This window comes from Eriocheir sinensis, chromosome 54 (genome assembly GCF_024679095.1).
Source record: "Eriocheir sinensis breed Jianghai 21 chromosome 54, ASM2467909v1, whole genome shotgun sequence".
Classification (NCBI taxonomy): Eukaryota; Metazoa; Arthropoda; class Malacostraca; order Decapoda; family Varunidae; genus Eriocheir; species Eriocheir sinensis.
The window spans coordinates 1,622,070-1,641,022 of NC_066562.1; the positions used below are offsets into that span (position 1 = coordinate 1,622,070).

An 18,953-nucleotide genomic window follows, 5' to 3' on the forward strand; every position below is an offset into this window, starting at 1 on the left:
CATATCTTGGTACGCGGTCGTCTTTTCTTAAGTGTCTATGGAGAATCTTGGGAGAGAAGACGTCTAGCAATTTGCCAACGTGGGCTGACTGCAAGGCTGAGGGCGGGGATGAGGGACTGGCTGCTGACCCCAATTGCCATACTGAGGGTCTGCTGACCTCACACCTACACGGCACAGGCTTGGCCTAATGCCATTCATCAAACTTGTTATACTGTCAGATGTAAAGAAAACACCATAATTACACCATACGACATAAATCTTTGCTTCACATTTTTTCGTCTGTGGATGACAAGATGCATTTTTCTGGTCCAGTTCTTTTGATTTCCACACCAGCTTGCAAATTCAGATGAACAGTAACTACTAAGTTGTCCTCGTTTTCTCCCCATTCTTTCACTGAACAGATTAGTATTTCCCATCGCTCCATGACCTGATAATTTGAGCTTCTTTTCTACACATTGCAGAATAAATATCAGCCTGTCTCTAGGTTAGCATTTCTTTCTCTATTACTTTCGTGTTAAGGATAAAAAAAATGCTATGCTCATCAAATTTCGGATTCCTTTCACTGTCTTCCAGCCGAGTTCCAAGCCTTGGTGGCAACAGTGAGGGCAAGCACCGAGGAGAATGTCACCATCGAGTTCCTAGAAAAAGAAGGACGGTCCCCAGGCCAAGTTTACATCAAGAGGCTACCGGAGGCTTGGCCAAGCAACCCTTCCCATGACCTGCCCCTCCGCTTGTCACCGGCACGCCCGTCTGACACAGGAATTTACGTTGTTCACAACTCCAGTGTTGTCAGATATAGAGGCAAGATGGGAGCCTATCTCGAAGTGCTGGTGAGAGGTACGTGCTACTTGTTCACCTCCTCTCTGTACTTATAGTTTTGTCTGTCCATCATTATCACAATCTTTACATTTCTGTCTGGAATCGCGCCAAATTTATTCGACTTACCAAAAACTCTATTTTCCACCTGTTAACCGACACAATCTTCCAAACACCTATCCCCTATTCTTCGACAACACTCAGCTGTCCCCTTCTTCCACAATAAACATTGTCGGTCTTTCCTTAACTCAAAATCTTAACTGGAAACTTCATATCTCTAGCTTAATCATCTTCCTCGAGGTTAGGCGCTCTGTCTCGTCTATTCCATTTTTCCCCCTCCAAAGGCTATCCTTCTACAGGGGCCTTGTTCGCCCTCATATTCTCTTCATGAAGGGTGCAGTATAAAGAGGAAGCGGGCTAGTGGTGAAGGTGCAGGCGGGGGGAGGGAAAGGCAGCAGTAGGAGGGTACAGTTGTATGGTGTAGCTCCGATAATTGTTCTGACGTAGTTATTGTTTATCGGACTCTTATTTCTATACCCCCGGCGTGCTGGGTGTATTTACCTGTTTGTTTTACCTATTTGTAATCTACAGGGCCCGAGCTAGGCTCTATTAGTCCCGTCTCCATATCTATATTTGTCCAACCTATCTTTCATTCGGTGGCCACTGCTCGCCTCCACAACCCTTGTGCCCAGACTGTTCCATGTGTCTACACTTCTGTTAGGGAAACTATACTACTTTATATCCCTTAGACAAGTTCCCCTTCTGAGTTTTCCGTCATGCCCTCTCTCCAGTTGCAAGTATCAGATCATTTCTATCTACAGCAGTGGTTCTTAACCTGGGGGGTGCTACCCCCTAGGGGGGCGTGAGTGGTTTCCAGGGGGGGCGCGAGCCTCCGGTGAAAAGTATACATTTTTTCAGTTATTGCTATTTTCTTGACAAGAGCGTGGGGCAGTACTGTAAAGATAAGTTTATGAAATGATGCAGAAGTATTGTCGTTACTAATTCTTGTTTTCAAAAGTCTCCCAGGCATACCATTTTCCGTATACACTGAGCCCCCCTGAGTGACTGAAAAGACCAAGAAGAGCCATAACATTGGAGTGTGTCTCATAAAACCAAGTATACTCTGTGCAGCAGAACTCGTTCTGGGGAAAGATAGTGCAAACAAGCTTTCCCAAATTTCTCTGTCAAACGATACAGTCAAGAAAAGGATCGATGAATTGTCTCAAGATATCACAGATCAAACTCTCGACCAAGCAAGAGCCTCCCCTGTTTCTGCCATTCAGTGTGATGAAACGACTGATATCGCTCAGTGTTCTCAGTTACTGATGTATGTTCGTTTCGTGTCAGGCAACAATATAAAAGAGGAAATTCTATTCTGTCACCCCATGGAAGGTTGCACAACAGCAGAAGCTATTTTTCGTAATTCATCTAACTTTTTTCAGGAAAATAAACTTTCTTGGGACTCACTGGTAGGGGTATGTACTGATGGAGCTCCAGCCATGCTTGGTCTGCAGTCTGGGTTCGTCACAAAGGTGAAAGAAAGAAATCCCTCAGTAATGAGTACACACTGCATACTTCATCGTGAAGCCTCAGCATCCAGAACTTTGCCTGCTGAAATGAGGGATGTCCTGAACGTGGCTATCAAGGTAGTCAACTCCATCAAAGCTGGAGCCTTAAACAGTCGTCTCTTCAAACTGCTGTGTAAGGATATGGAATCCGAACATGAAGCCTTGCTTTTTCACACGAGCGTACGATGGCCATCAAAAGGGAACATGCTTGGACGGCTTTATGAGCTACGAGAAGAAGTAGCAATATTTCTAGATTCAAAGCAGAAGGCAAACCTTCATGACAAATTCCAGTCTGAAGGCTTTCAGGTAACTCTAGCTTACCTGGTGGACATTTTTGAAGCATTGAATGCTGTGAACCTTAAACTACAAGGGAAAAACATCAACATCGTCATGCATCATGACACCATTCGAGCCTTCATGGCCAAACTCGACCTCTGGAAATGTGGAATTCAGCAGGAAATACAGCCAGTTTTAGGAACTTGGATTCTGCTGTCGCTCACAGTAACCTTGACTCTGAGTTAAGGAAACAAATAATCACTCATCTAAGTGACTTGAAAGCAAAATTCATCAGATACTTCCCAGATATAGACGAGAAGCGTGAAGCCTGGAAATTCATGAGGAACCCATTTCAATGTGGGGTAGCTGATGTTGCTGATGAAGTCCAGGAGGAGTTCCTTGAGTTGAAGTTCAACTCCACAGCTAAAGAAGACTTCAAAGATATGGATATGGAGACGTTCCGATTGGGGCAAGAAGAACCTGGTGTCCTTCAACGCCTCAAAAACACAGTTTCTCCACCTATCCACTCGACACAATCTTCCAAACAACTATCCCCTATTCTTTGATAACACCCAGCTATCACCTTCCTCAACACTAAACATCCTCGGTCTATCCTTAACTCAAAATCTCAACTGGAAACTTCATATCTCATCTCTTACTAAATCAGCTTCCTCGAGGCTGGGCGTTCTGTACCGTCTCCGCCAGTTCTTCTCCCCTGCACAGTTGCTGTCCATATACAGGGGCCTTGTCCGCCCTCGTATGGAGTATGCATCTCATGTGTGGGGGGGCTCCACTCACACAGCTCTTCTGGACAGAGTGGAGGCAAAGGCTCTTCGTCTCATCAGCTCTCCTCCTCATACTGATAGTCTTCTACCTCTTAAATTCCGCCGCAATGTTGCCTCTCTTTCTATCTTCAATCGATATTTCCACGCTGACTGCTCTTCTGAACTTGCTAACTGCATGCCTCCCCCCCTTCCGCGGCCCCGCTGCACTCGACTTTCTACTCATGCTCATCCCTATACTGTCCAAACCCCTTATGCAAGAGTTAACCAGCATCTTCACTCTTTCATCCCTCACGCTGGTAAACTCTGGAACAATCTTCCTTCATCTGTATTTCCTCCTGCCTACGACTTGAACTCTTTCAAGAGGAGGGTATCAGGACACCTCTCCTCCCGAAACTGACTTATCTTTCGGCCACCTCTTTGGATTCTTTTTAGGAGCAGCGAGTAGCGGGCTTTTTTTTTTTATTAATGTTTACTTTTTTGTGCCCTTGAGCTGTCTCCTTTGCTGTAAAAAAAAAAAAAAAAAAGTACCTTCCTGTTTACCCTCTGATCTCACATCAGGCTCTTCGGATTCGAACAATGTTTGGATCCACGTATCTATGTGAAACTGCATTTTCCACGCTCGTTGCTATCAAAACCAAGTATAGAAACCGCCTGAACGTTGAAGGGGACTTACGTTGTGCACTCTCAAGCATTCGACCACGTATTCAAGATCTGGTAGCTAGGAAGCAGTGTCAAATATCTCACTAACCATGTATTCAAGATCTGGTAGCTAGGAAGCAGTGTCAAATATCTCACTAACCATGTATTCAAGATCTGGTAGCATTAAAACAGTGGTGTCAAATATCTCACTAACCATGTATTCAAGATCTGGTAGCTAAGAAGCAGTGTCAAATATCTCACTAACCATGTATTCAAGGTCTGGTAGCTAAGAAGCAATGTCAAATATCTCACTAACCATGTATTCAAGATCTGGTAGCATTAAAACAGTGGTGTCAAATATCTCACTAACCATGTATTCAAGATCTGGTAGCTAGGAAGCAGTGTCAAATATCTCACTAACCATGTATTCAAGATCTGGTAGCATTAAAACAGTGGTGTCAAATATCTCACTAATGTAACTCATGCTTAGTAAATGGACCAAAAAAGATTTTTCTTTTCTTTTTAAATCTGGGAGTGAAATTTGTCTATAGATACAAGGGGGGCGTGGAGGCAAAGAGCAGCTCCTAGAGGGGGCGTGGTAGTAAAAATGTTGAGAACCACTGATGTAGTACTACATTACTTTGAGCACGTGGTGCATAGTACTGCAGCAGAACATTTTTTAAATCTGGGAGTGAAATTTGTCTATAGATACAAGGGGGGCGTGGAGGGAAAGAGCAGCTCCTAGAGGGGGCGTGGTAGTAAAAAGGTTGAGAACCACTGATCTACAGCATCAATTTCATTTACCAATTAAAACTATGTTATCAGATCTCCTCTTTCTCTTCTTTGTTCCAACGTTGGTAGTTTCATCTCCTTCAGTCTATCTTCATAGGTCACGTTCGAAAGCTCCAGCACCACCTTTGCTGCAACCCTCTGTATTCTTTCCTGTGCCTTGACACTTTTCTTTTTGTAGGGTGCCCATACTACAGCGGGGTAATCCAGCTTTGGCCTTATTAATGTTGTTATTATTTTTTTCATCATATCTTTATCCATATAATGGAAAGCAAACTTATCTTTTGTAACACGCTGTATGTTTGTCCAAGTGTTCTATATGTATTTTTATCCGGTGTCAGTGTGTCCTGCATCGTCACTCCCACGTGTGTTTCCTGATGCACCACTTTAATGGGTTTTTCTCCCATTTTGCAGTGTCCATTTGGTCTATTTTTACTCTTGCCCATCTCCATCACGTGACATTTTCTTGCATCAATTTCCATTTCCCATGTTTGGCTCCATCTGTGTATTCCATCCAGGTCTTCTAGTAGCATGTCGCAGTCTTCCCTTGTATTAACTTATTTCAGCAATTTAGTAGCATCTGCAGACATGCAGTGGTGGGCACCGCTAACCGAAAAGTTAGCTTCGCTAACTGGTAATCCTCTAACTAAAAAGTTAGCTTCGCTTACGCTAAACCGCTAAACTGATAAAGAAGTTAGTGGAAGCTAACGCTAACCGCTAACATTTTTTATATGGACTTAGCTTCGGTTTAGTATTTTGGCTCTAAAACCCCGTCTGTCCGTTAATGGTGGTCTCCCTGGGTTGGCACTTGACGCACCGGAAGTGCAAGACACTGGCGTTCGTCATATCTCTTGATTTAAGGACAAAATACTTATCCGGGTGGGACCACGGGTTCTGGAACTTCTGGGACTCCTGGCCGTCAGCTTGGGTGTCCTCCGCCTCACCCACAGCTGCTGCCGGCTCCCTAACAGGGTCAGCATCCTCAGGCGGAACGAAAACGTCCTCACTCTGGTCACCTTCCATGACGTCGATAACGATAAACAAGGCGGCAATAATGAACGCGACTACACGATGACAACGTCACAGCTGAACTGAACAAGGAGTCCAACAAGCAACAACAAGAAGGGAAGAGAAAGAAGCCTCCAGTTTATCCTAAATCCGAATATTTTACCAAAGATTTCCTGAAAATTACGCATTTTTTTTTTAACGTTTTTCCATAACTGACACTTTTACATTATTTTTATTATTTTAAGTTTATTTTTTGTCAGGTGGAAAATATCGAATTTTTGTTATTAAATCCCGAGTTCAAAGAATTGGAAATGGAAGATGCATTACCCTAAAGTACCAAAAGGTTTCCCTAATAATTGTCCAATTACCCAACTTTAAGGCGTGATTTACTTAAAAGTGGAAGCCCTGAAATTATTGCGCCATGTGGCTCAACTAAGCGGAGGAGGATCTACACCAAGCGGAAGATAATTGATCCACGAACTGTTTCCAAAGTTAGCGAAAACGCTAATCAGCTAACGAAAAAGTTAGCCTCGCTAATTAACGGTTAGCGGATTAGCGGAGCCGTGCCGGCACCACCACTGCAAAAATGCTCATATAACTTCTTATGGCATGCCATTTATATAAACTATAAACATTATGGGTGCAAGGACTGAGCCTTGGGGTGCCCCACTTGTTACTTTCCTCCATTTGGATTCCTCATCTCTGATCACCCTCCTCTTTCTGTCAAGTAATCTTCCATCCAGTCAATCATTTTACCTCCCAGACCGCCTTGCTGTTGGAGCTTCCATATCAGTCTCTTATGTGGGACCTTGTCAGAAGCTTTCTTTAGGTCTAGCTATACACAACTCGCCCATCCATTTCCCTCCTGTACCATATCCATAACACTTGAGTAGCAGCATATTAGGTTGGTCACGCACGACCTTCCTCTCCTAAATTCAAATTGACTTTCACTTATTATATTTTCTTTTTCTAAGTGCTCAACCCATTGATTATTTACTATTTTTTTCACGTGACTTACACACTACACTCGCCAGAGATGCTGGTCTATAATTTAGCGGTTCTATTTTATCGCCACTTCTGTAATTTGGTACTGCCGCAGACCTTTTCCATTCTTTGGACTTAATTATTATACTTAGCTGTTTGGGCCTGTATATACAATGTTCTTTTTTTTTGTCAGAGCTCCTCTCGGTGTTCCCTCTGCGGTCTTGGTGTGTGTGTGTGTGTGTGTTTCACTTTTTTGTATGCAGAGAGCTATGCTAAGCTATGGTGTTCAGCCCCGTTCCCACGTAGGAAACTTTTGATGGAAACTCCGCTGACTCCGCTGCAACACGGGCCCACGGAAACTCCGCCGTGACTTTGGCCATGGACACAGCGTCGTAGCTCCGGCGTGATTCCACCGCTGTTACACCGTTGTGACGCCGCTGCAACTGTGAGAAAACAACGTGACTCCGCCGTAACTTTGGTCATGGAAACATCGCTGTGACTCCGCTGTTACACCGCCGTGACACCGCTGCAACACCGACGTGACACCGCTGTAACACCGCTGCAACATCACTGCAACTGTGGAAACAGCGCCGTCACCGTATATATATATATATATATATATATATATATATATATATATATATATATATATATATATATATATATATATATATATATATATATATATATAAATATAAATATAAATATAAATATAAATATATAAATATAAATATATAAATATAAATATATAAATATAAATATATAAATATAAATATAAATATAAATATATATATATATATATATATATATATATATATATATATATATATATATATATATATATATATATATATATATATATATATATATATATATATATATATATATATATATATATATATATATATATATATATATATATATATATATATATATATATATATATATATATATATATATATATATATATATATATATATATATATATATATATATATATATATATATATATATATATATATATATATATATATATATATATGTATATATATATATATATATATATATATATATATATATATATATATATATATATATATATATATATATATATATATATAATGCAAAAATTAGGTATTTACGATAGATATGTTTTTTTAAACGCTTTACAATTTTGAAAATTTGCTTACCAGTTGAGGGAGGAGAAAGATTTGCTGCTTTTTCTTCAAGCAGAATCTTCTTCTGTGTGTGCTTGTAGTCCTTGAGTTTTTTATATAGAAAAGTGGATGCCCTTGGTACCACTCAGCGAGGTCTTTCTTGGTTTCCTCATTGAAAGAAACTGAAAGTTTGCTTTTTTTTTGTGGGACGCTGCTCACTGCCGGATCCACTTGCTGATCCTTGAGATTCTTCTCTATCTCCTTCAATCACGCCTCTTCTTCGTTCTATCGACCGAGAATTCATGGCCTCGGAATGTAGTGCCCACAGCGAGGGACAGATATACAATGACCTGCCTGACCTCACTTGACCTATTTATATGTCCACAACTCTCTGAATCAGAGGTAGGAGGAGTTGTAGTGGTGTCACGGCAGTGTTTCCATAGTTACAACGGAGCCACGGGGAACCAGGGATGCTCCATGTTCGTGCTGCCGTGGAGCTCCTTCACGTGGGCGTAGTTCACGTCGTCTTGCTGGTCAAGTTTCTCCCATATCTTGCGGGCGGCCTCCCGTGATCTTGTGCTGACTTGTTGTACTCCGAGTCTGGGTGCTGTGCTTCCGTGTTTTCCGTGTACGGGTACTTCTGTCCAGTAGGTAATCTCAGCGCTTTGTTCTGCAGTGTCTGTAGTAATAACATTTTGGGGTGGGAAGCCATGTTTGTCGGAGTCGGTGTGTAGTCTAGTATAGGAAGTACCTTCGTCTTTACTAGATAGAGTTTGAGCCGTTCTGTGAAGTGCCAGAATCCGCTCAGAAATGTGAGGGCCGTTTTCACTTTCATGGTTCTGTCATATATTGACTTGCTTGATTAAGGATCAGGCCGGTGGATGTCACTATGGACCCCAGTCTCTGGCACTGTTTCTGGCGGGAGATGGTGTTAGATTTTTTTCCTGGGAGTGCGACTACAGAAAGCTTATATGTTTTTTTTTTATTATCTTCCAAGCTTTTTTGAATATGTTGAATCTGGTCACTTCCCGCGCAACAAGGGCGTTAGAGGTCACTGCCTTTGGCTTGTCCTGTTTGCTCTGTGTCGTCAGCATAATACATATCCATACAGTTCGCATTATCAGGCTGGGGCGTGTCAGAGGTGTGAGTGATGAACAGCGTTGGAGATAGCACACGGGGCACGCCGCTGTGGAGGGGAAGGGGGAGGATATTGCTGACGACCCTAATGGAAGCTGAGCGTTGATCAACGAAGTTGCATAACAGTTTTTCCGTTAACTCCGGCAGTCCGAGTTGAAGTAGTTTGTATTGCAGGCCTTGTAACCAGACCTCATCCAACGCCTTGCTGATGTCACGTTGGATAATAGTGCAGTTTGATCCTTGTCCTTCAGTGAGTGCCATTTTTCACTAGCGACGGAGATGGCTCCTCCCTGCCCTGAAGCCGTGCTGGGACGGGTTATAGAGGATATTTTCCTCGAGGCGACATCTGAGCCTGAGGTTGATTATTTTTTCGAAGATTTTTCCGGGAACTTCTAGGAGTGAGATTGGCCTGTAGTTTTTAGGATCTGAGGATGGTTTACCCGGCTTAGGGATCATGGTGAGTGTGGCTGCTTTGAATCGTTGGGGAAAGTCACCTGCTGTAAGCATGGCGTTGTATATGGCGAGTAGGTACGCCAGCCCTAGGGGGGTGGGGGGGGAGTTAACATGCTGATTTGTTGCTTACCTTTGATAAGGTTTCAGGCCGCGCACCGTTGTTAGCGCAGCGCTCCGCTGGGCCGTCAACAATTACGATGTTAGCCTCAATTATAATCCTCAATGGTGGGCACCGATCTCTTTTTTGCTGTTCCGATCCCCGATCATCCAATCACTTTGGGCAATTGATTCAATTCCGATCATTCGATCATTTTCAAAGTACTGCTGTTCCGATCACTGCATTCCGATCATCAATCAGATCATTAAAACTTATAATAATAAATATTATTTTTTATAAAATAATATTTACAAGGAACACCTATTTTAGGCGTTCTTTAAGTAATAATTTCAAATAAGTAATAACCTAGTTATTTGCTCATAAATATCTTTATTTTTCCTCTTTCTCTTGGTATATAGGACATGGAAGAGAAAAAAAAAAGTTATCTGAACTTCTTATTTTAGGCATTTATTTAAGTCTACCCTTTTTATTCAGTTTATGAAAGTATAAAAAAAGAATTGTGTTCGCTATTCTAACTGTTGTTTGAAGTTGATTTAGATTTTTGACAAATATTTGTAATTTTTTTTATATTTTATCATCGCTATTTAGGAAATATTTTTGACTATTGTATAAAAATAAACGATAGTGATCATTAATCTACTATCCTTCCTGATTAACGTGGACAAGTGCCAGGTCCTTCATGTTGGAACAAGAATTAATAAGTTCGATTACGAAATGCGCGGCGTTACTCAAAAGCGTTCAATGCGTCAAGGACCTGGTGTCAAAATCGCGTCAAACCTCAAATTCTCACAGCAATGCATCGATCCAGCAAATAAAGCGAACAGAATGTTGGGCTTCATTAAAAGAAACTTTTTATTCAAGAATAAAGGTGTAATAATTCCGCTCTACAACAGTTTAGTCAGACCCCACTTGGAATATGCGGTACAGTTTTGGTCTCCCCACCATGCAAAGGACATTGCTAAATTAGAAGGCGTTCAGCGTCGGGCAACAAAAATGATCCCTTCCTTGCGCACCAAATCCTACGAAGAGAGGCTTTCCACCCTTAACATGTTCTCTCTTGAGTAACGTCGCCTCTGAGGAAAACTGATCGAATGTTTTAAAATACTTAATGGACTCACAAATGTGGACAATTCAAAATTGTTTATGATCGCTGACACTTTGTGAACGAGGAACAATGGCACAAAACTTAAATGTAGACAAATAAATTCAGACTGCACCAAATTTTTCTTCACCGACGTTGTAGTGCGAGAATGGAATAAGCTCCCACCTTCAGTGGTCCAGTGTAACACGATTGACTCCTTTAAAAACAAGCTCGACCGTCGCTTCCTTCAACTTAATATTAACTAGAGTTGAAATGCAATGTTTTGGAGCCTTCTGATTAATGTAGAATCAATTAGGATAAAGGACAGACCACCTAGTCTGGACCATGGGGTCTGTGGTCTGGTTTTCTATGTAAATCTCTCTCTCTCTCTCTCTCTCTCTCTCTCTCTCTCTCTCTCTCTCTCTCTCTCTCTCTGACGCTCCCCTCTGTAGAAAACTTCGTTCTGTTCCCCGCTCTTCCCATCGGCTCTCCTTCACGCCCCTCGCCGCCCACTCCTGCGCCCTTATGAGGCCGCGAAAGAGAACAAAAGAGGAAGAGAGGAATATTGGGAGAGCATGAAGGGGAAGGGAGGGAAGAGAAAGGAGGAGAGGAAGGATGAATGGCGAGGTGATGAACCAGAGACGATGGAAGGAATAATGGAAATGGAAGAGGGGAATTGACTGTATCGTTTGACAGAAAAATTTGGGAAAGCTTGTTTGCACTATCTTTCCCCAGAACGAGTTCTGCTGCACAGAGTATACTTGGTTTTATGAGACACACTCCAATGTTATGGCTCTTCTTGCTCTTTTCAATTGAATTGAAAGATTGAATAGAGAAAATAAAGGAAAAAAGGAAGACTGAGGTGAATGTAAATACGTATGGAAAAAACTCAATATTTCAAAGGACGGGGAAGAGAGATGTGAGAGGAAGGTTTGAAATATATTAACACCAGAGAAGGAGAAACTTATTGAAAGAAAGACGGAAAGAAGGAGAAATATATGTATGGAATAACCTTAATATTTCAAAGGACAGGGAGGAGAGAGATGAAAGGAAGATTTGAAATATTTTAGCAGTAGAAGAAGGACAAAGTTGTTAAAGAAAGACGGACAAAAAGTAGACTTAGGTGAACGTAAACGTATATATGGAATATCCTCAATAGTTCAAAGGACAGGAAAAGAGAGAGAGATGAAAAGAATGATTGGAATACATGAACATTAGAAGAAGGAAAAAAATGTCATAGGAAGAGGAATAGAAATTTAAAACACTGATAGGTACGTGTATATATATATATATATATATATATATATATATATATATATATATATATATATATATATATATATATATATATATATATATATATATATATATATATATATCTGTCTATCTATCTATCTTTCTATATCTATCTATCTATCTATCTATCTATCTATCTATATCTATATCTATCTATCTATCTATCTATCTATCTATCCATCTATCCATCTATCTATATATATATATATATATATATATATATATATATATATATATATATATATATATATATATATATATATATATATATATAAAGTTCCATGGGTGACGTGAATATGCAGATGCCCCCAAAAAAAAAAAAAAAATCGTGGTTGGCCAACTTTACAAAGGGGTCAGTGGCGGAGGTGAAGTTGAGGACGAAAAAAAAAAAAAGGGTCAGAAAATAGGTTCTCAACACAACGCGGTTTAACTTTACGCCGCGTAGCTTCGTATAAATCCCCTCATCCTCCCCTCCCCTCCCCTCCCCTCCCCTCCCCTCCCTGTTACTTCTCCCCACAGCCTCCTTCCTTCATCTCCTTCTCCCGCCTCTTATAACACAGCCATCTTCCCTCCTCCCTCCTCCCTCCCCTCCCTGTTACTTCTCCCCACAGCCTCCTTCCTTCATCTCCTTCTCCGCCTCTTATAACACAGCCATCTTCCCCTCCCTCCCCTCCCTCCCTCCTCCCTGTTACTTCTCCCCACAGACTCCCTTCCCTTCATCTCCTTCTCCCCTCTTATAACACAACCATCTTCCCTCCCCTCCTCCCCTCCCTCCCTCCCTCCCTTTACTTTTCCTCCCCACAGCCTCCCTTCCCTTCATCTTCTCCCGCCTCTTATAACACAACCATCTTCCCCTCCCCTCCCCTCCCTCCCTCCCCTCTCCTTCTTCTCCTCCCCACAGCCTCCCTTCCCTTTATCTCCTTCTCCCGCCTCTTATAACACAGCGATCTTCCCTCCTCCTCCTCCTCCCCTCCCCTCCCTCCCTCCCCTCCTGTTAATTCTCCCCACAGCCTCCCTTCCCTTCATCTCCTTCTCCCGCCTCTTATAACACAGCCATCTTCCCCTCCCCTCCCCTCCCCTCCCCTCCCTGTTACTTCTCCCCACAGCCTCCCTTCCCTTCATCTCCTTCTCCCGCCTCTTATAACAGCCATCTTCCCCTCCCTCCCTCCCTCCTCCCTCCCTCCCTCCCTGTTACTTCTCCCCACAGCCTCCCTTCCTTCATCTCCTTCTCCGCCTCTTATAACACAGCCATCTTCCCCTCCCCTCCCCTCCCTCCCCTCCCTCCCCTCCCTCCCTCCCCTCCCTGTTACTTCTCCCCACAGCCTCCCTTCCCTTCATCTCCTTCTCCCGCCTCTTATAACACAGCCATCTTCCCCTCCCCTCCCCTCCCCTCCCTCCCTCCCTCCCTCCCTCCCTGTTACTTCTCCCCACAGCCTCCCTTCCTTCATCTCCTTCTCCCGCCTCTTATAACACAGCCATCTTCCCTCCCCTCCCCTCCCTCCCTCCCCTCCCTCCCCTCCCTGTTACTTCTCCCCACAGCCTCCTTCCTTCATCTCCTTCTCCCGCCTCTTATAACACAACCATCTTCCCTCCCCTCCCCTCCCTCCCTCCCCTCCCCTCCCTGTTACTTCTCCCCACAGCCTCCCTTCCTTCATCTCCTTCTCCCCTCTTATAACACAGCCATCTTCCCCCTCCCCTCCCTCCCTCCCCTCCCCTCCCTCCCTCCCCTCCCTCCTCCCCACAGCCTCCCTTCCCTTCATCTTCTCCCGCCTCTTATAACACAACCATCTTCCCTCCCTCCCTCCCTCCCCTCCTCCCCTCCCTCCCTGTTACTTCTCCCCACAGCCTCCTTCCCTTCATCTCCTTCTCCCGCCTCTTATAACACAGCCATCTTCCCCTCCCTCCCCTCCCTCCCCTCCCCTCCCTCCCTGTTACTTCTCCCCACAGCCTCCCTTCCTTCATCTCCTTCTCCCGCCTCTTATAACACAGCCATCTTCCTCCCTCCCCTCCCTCCCCTCCTCCCCTCCTGTTACTTCTCCCCACAGCCTCCCTGCCCTTCATCTCCTTCTCCCGCCTCTTATAACACAGCCATCTTCCCCTCCCCTCCCCTCCCCTCCCCTCCCCTCCCCTCCCTGTTACTTCTCCTCCTCACAGCCTCAATTCCCTTCATCTCCTTCTCTCGCCTCTTATAACACAACCATCTTCCCCTTCCTCCCTTCCCCTCCCCTCCCTTCCCTTCCTCCTCCCTCCTCCCCTCTCCCTTACTTCTCCTCCCCACAGCCTCCCTGCCCTTCATCTCCTTCTCCCGCCTCTTATAACACAGCCATCTTCCCCTCCCCTCCCCTCCCCTCCCCTCCCCTTCCCTTCCTCCCCTCCCCTCCCCTCCCCTCTCCGTTACTTCTCCTCCCCACAGCCTCCCTTCCCTTCATCTCCTTCTCCCGCCTCTTATAACACAGCCATCTTCCCCTCCCCTCCCCTCCCCTCCCCTCTCCCTTACTTCTCCTCCCCACAGCCTCCCTGCCCTTCATCTCCTTCTCCCGCCTCTTATAACACAGCCATCTTCCCCTCCCCTCCCTGTTACTTCTCCCCACAGCCTCCCTTCCCTTCATCTCCTTCTCCCGCCTCTTATAACACAACCATCTTCCCCTCCCCTCCCCTCCCCTCTCCCTTACTTCTCCTCCCCACAGCCTCCCTTCCCTTCATCTCCTTCTCCCGCCTCTTATAACACAACCATCTTCCCCTTCCTCCCCTCCCCTCCCCTCCCCTCTCCCTTGCTTCTCCTCCCACAGCCTCCCTTCCCTTCATCTCCTTCTCCCGCCTCTTATAACACAGCCATCTTCCCCTTCCTCCCTCCCTCCCCTCCCTTCCCTTCCTCCCCCCCCCCCTCTCCCTTACTTCTCCTCCCCACAGCCTCCCTTCCCTTCATCTCCTTCTCTCGCCTCTTATAACACAACCATCTTCCCCTTCCTCCCCTCCCCTCCCCTCCCCTCTCCCTTACTTCTCCTCCCCACAGCCTCCCTTCCCTTCATCTCCTTCTCCCGCCTCTTATAACACAGCCATCTTCCCCTCCCCTCCCCGCCCCTCCCGGTTACATCTCCCCACAGCCACCCTTCCCTTCATCTCCTTCTTCCGCCTTTTATAACACAGCCATCTTCCCTCCTCCCTCCTCCCTCCCTCCCTCCCCTCCCTCCCTCCCTCCCCTCCCTTACTTCTCCTCCCCACAGCCTCCCTTCCTTCATCTCCTTCTCCCGCCTCTTATAACACAACCATCTTCCCTCCCCTCCCTCCCTCCCTCCCCTCCCTCCCCTCTCCCTTACTTCTCCTCCCCACAGCCTCCCTTCCCTTCATCTCCTTCTCCCGCCTCTTATAACACAGCCATCTTCCCCTCCCCTCCCCTCCCCTCCCTGTTACTTCTCCCCACAGCCTCCCTTCCTTCATCTCCTTCTCCCGCCTCTTATAACACAGCCATCTTCCCCTCCTCCCCTCCTCTCCCTCCCTCCCCTCCCCTCCTCCCTCCCCTTACTTCTCCTCCCAGCCTCCCTTCCTTCATCTCCTTCTCCGCCTCTTATAACACAGCCATCTTCCCCTCCCTCCCCTCCCTCCCTCCTCCCTCTCCCTTCTCCCCACAGCCTCCCTTCCCTTCATCTCCTTCTCCGCCTCTTATAACACAGCCATCTTCCCCTCCCCTCCCTCCCCTCCCTCCCCTCTCCTTACTTCTCCTCCCCACAGCCTCCCTTCCTTCATCTCCTTCTCCCGCCTCTTATAACACAGCCATCTTCCCCTCCCTCCCTCCCCTCCCCTCCCTCCTCTCCACAGCCTCCCTTCCTTCATCTCCTTCTCCCGCCTCTTATAACACAGCCATCTTCCCCTCCTCCCTCCCTCCCTCCCCTCCCTGTTACTTATCCCCACAGCCTCCCTTCCTTCATCTCCTTCTCCCGCCTCTTATAACACAGCCATCTTCCCTCCCTCCCTCCTCCCTCCCTCCTCCCTCCCCTCCCCTCCCTGTTACTTCTCCCCACAGCCTCCCTTCCCTTCATCTCCTTCTCCCGCCTCTTATAACACAGCCATCTTCCCCTCCCTCCCTCCCTCCCTCCCCTCCCTCCCTCCCCTCCCTGTTACTTCTCCCCACAGCCTCCCTTCCCTTCATCACCTTCTCCCGCCTCTTTTAACACAACCATCTTCCCTCCCCTCCCTCCCCTCCCTCCCCTCCCTCTCCTCCCCACAGCCTCCCTTCCCTTCATCTCCTTCTCCCGCCTCTTATAACACAGCCATCTTCCTCCCTCCCTCCCTCCCCTCCCTCCCCTCCCCTCCTCCAGCCTCCCTTCCCTTCATCTCCTTCTCCCGCCTCTTATAACACAGCCATCTTCCCCTCCCCTCCCCTCCCCTCCCCTCCCCTCCCTGTTACTTCTCCCCACAGCCTCCCTTCCCTTCATCTCCTTCTCCCGCCTCTTATAACACAGCCATCTTCCCCTCCCCTCCCCTCCCCTCCCCTCCCCTCCCCTCCTCCCTGTTATTTCTCCTCCCCACAGCCTCCCTTCCCTTCATCTCCTTCTCTCGCCTCTTATAACACAACCATCTTCCCTCCTCCCCTCCCTCCCTCCCCTCCCCTCCCTGTTACTTATCCCCACAGCCTCCTTCCCTTCATCTCCTTCTCCGCCTCTTATAACACAGCCATCTTCCCCTCCCTCCCTCCCTCCTCCCTCCCTCCCCTCCTCCCTCCCTCCTCCTCCTCCCTCCCTCCTCCCTCCCCTCCTCCCCTTACTTCTCCTCCCCACAGCCTCAATTCCCTTCATCTCCTTCTCTCGCCTCTTATAACACAACCATCTTCCCCTTCCTCCTTCCCTCCCCCTCCCCCTCCTCCCTCCCTTCCCCTCCCCTCATATTCCCTTCTCTCAACACTTATCCTACGCCTCCTGTCCCTTCCCCTCCCCGCCCCGGTCGTTCTCCTCCCCACAGCCTGTCTTCCCCTCATCTCCCCTTCTTTCAATGCTCATCCAACACCTTCTTTCCCTTCCCCTCCCCTCCCTGTTACTTCTCCCCACAACATCACTTCCCCTTATCTCCCTTTTCTCTCTTCTCTTATACTACACCTCTTTTTCCCTTCCCCTTACTTTCCCTCCCCTGAGCCTCACTTCCCCTCATATCCCCTTGCCCTCCCCTCCCCTCCTTCCCCTTCCTCCCCTTCGCTTCCCTCACATCCCCTTCTCTCTCCTCTTATACTACAAGTCTTTTTCCATCCCCTAACCTCACCTCTCTTCACCTATCCTTATATCCTTTCTTCTTTCCTCCCCTCCCTCCTCCTCTCCCCTCGCCCCTCCCTTCACTAAGCGACCCCCGGGTGTGTCGTCGCCCGCTCCCCGCAGCTCCCCGCTCCACTCTATTACCCCGCCTCCTTTTCCTTTCAGTATTATTCGGTTCAAATTTAAGGTCATTAGGTCATTACTGTATTTCTTTAACTCGGCTGTTCACGTAGGCCCATTTGCTCAATTAAAGGTAACGTACAGGCCTAGCATTACACCGCTATACGTACAAGTTAAAGCGTTTCTTAACCTTATATGCTGCAATTGATTCTATATGGCGCTGGAAACTGCCTGAAGACTTGTAATGGTGTTAGAGCGTTTATGATACCCTCTCTGATACCACTAGCTTCCCTACCTCACTCCCCCCCCTCGCCCGCCCTACCTTTCTTTTTTCTATACCCTGTGGAAAGGACTGTGTGGTGATTTAAGGGAACGTTAAGGAGGGGGCACCAAAGGGATTGGGATTGCAAAGGTGGTGGTAGTGATACTGTGATTGTAGTAAAGGAAAGTAGTAGTAGAGGATTGGTAGTTGTGAAGTAAGGATGATAGTAAAGTGATGGTTGTTAAGTACGGTAGTTATGTGATGGTAGTAGAGGTCGTAGTAGTCGTATAGAAGAAGGAAATGAATAGCAAGGTGGTATGTATACGAGCAGAAACATCTCACTGATACGAGTGATCGGTGGTGTGGTATTTAGGCATGAATGGTTGCTGTAGTAGTAGTAGTAGTAGTAGTAGTAGTAGTAGTAGCAGTAGTAGTAGTAGTAGTAGTAGTAGTAGTAGTAGTAGTAGTAGTAGTAGTAGTAGTAGTAGTAGTAGTAGTAGTAGTAGTAGTAGTAGTAGTAGTAGTAGTAGTAGTAGTAGTAGTAGCAGTAGTAGTAGTAGTAGTAGTAGTAGTAGTAGTAGTAGTAGTAGTAGTAGTAGTAGTAGTAGTAGTAGTAGTAGTAGTAGTAGTAGTAGTAGTAGTAGTAGTAGTAGTAGTAGTAGTAGTAGTAGTAGTAGTAGTAGTAGCAGTAGTAGTAGTAGTAGTAGTAGTAGTAGTAGTAGTAGTAGTAGAAGACAATAACAGGCGTAGTGGCAGTAGATGCAGTCACAGTAAAAACACAAGTGAAAATGGCAACAAGAAAGAGGCCATGAGCAGAGAGAAGTAAATCGATAAAACAAAACAGCTCATCATTTACATTCTTCCTCCGTGGCGGGGCTGGTGGTGGTACTCGTGCTGGGCTGGCTCATCCTGTCACGCCAGGACTTCCGATAAAGGGTGGGCACAACAGCTTGCCTGATGGTCTCCGCTTTGCCACTGACACGACGGAACGGTGAGCATCTGTAAGAGGAAGAGAATTAAGTATATCGAATCATAAACACAGGGGCGGGCTGACGGGAAGGAACTCGTGGAAGATACTGAATACAAAGCAGCCATGTCCTTATAGATACATTACCTGGCCAAATACATGTAGTACGTGGACAATACATCTCTATCTATAAATCTATTAATGAGTATCTATCTATCTATCTATCTATTACCTTTTATCTATCATGCAATCTTCTC

General features: G+C 45.9%; 1 protein-coding gene across 1 annotated transcript in view; it reads left to right on the forward strand.

Moving 5' to 3' along the window:
• Positions 1–573: 573 nt before the first annotated feature.
• Positions 574–18,953, forward strand: part of LOC126983517 (receptor-type tyrosine-protein phosphatase F-like) — a gene marked incomplete at its 5' end in the record, with an annotated part of 153,876 nt that continues 135,496 nt past the window's right edge. Inside the window, 1 exon segment of the mRNA XM_050836274.1 lies at positions 574–837. Coding sequence (XP_050692231.1) covers positions 807–837 — 31 coding nt within the window.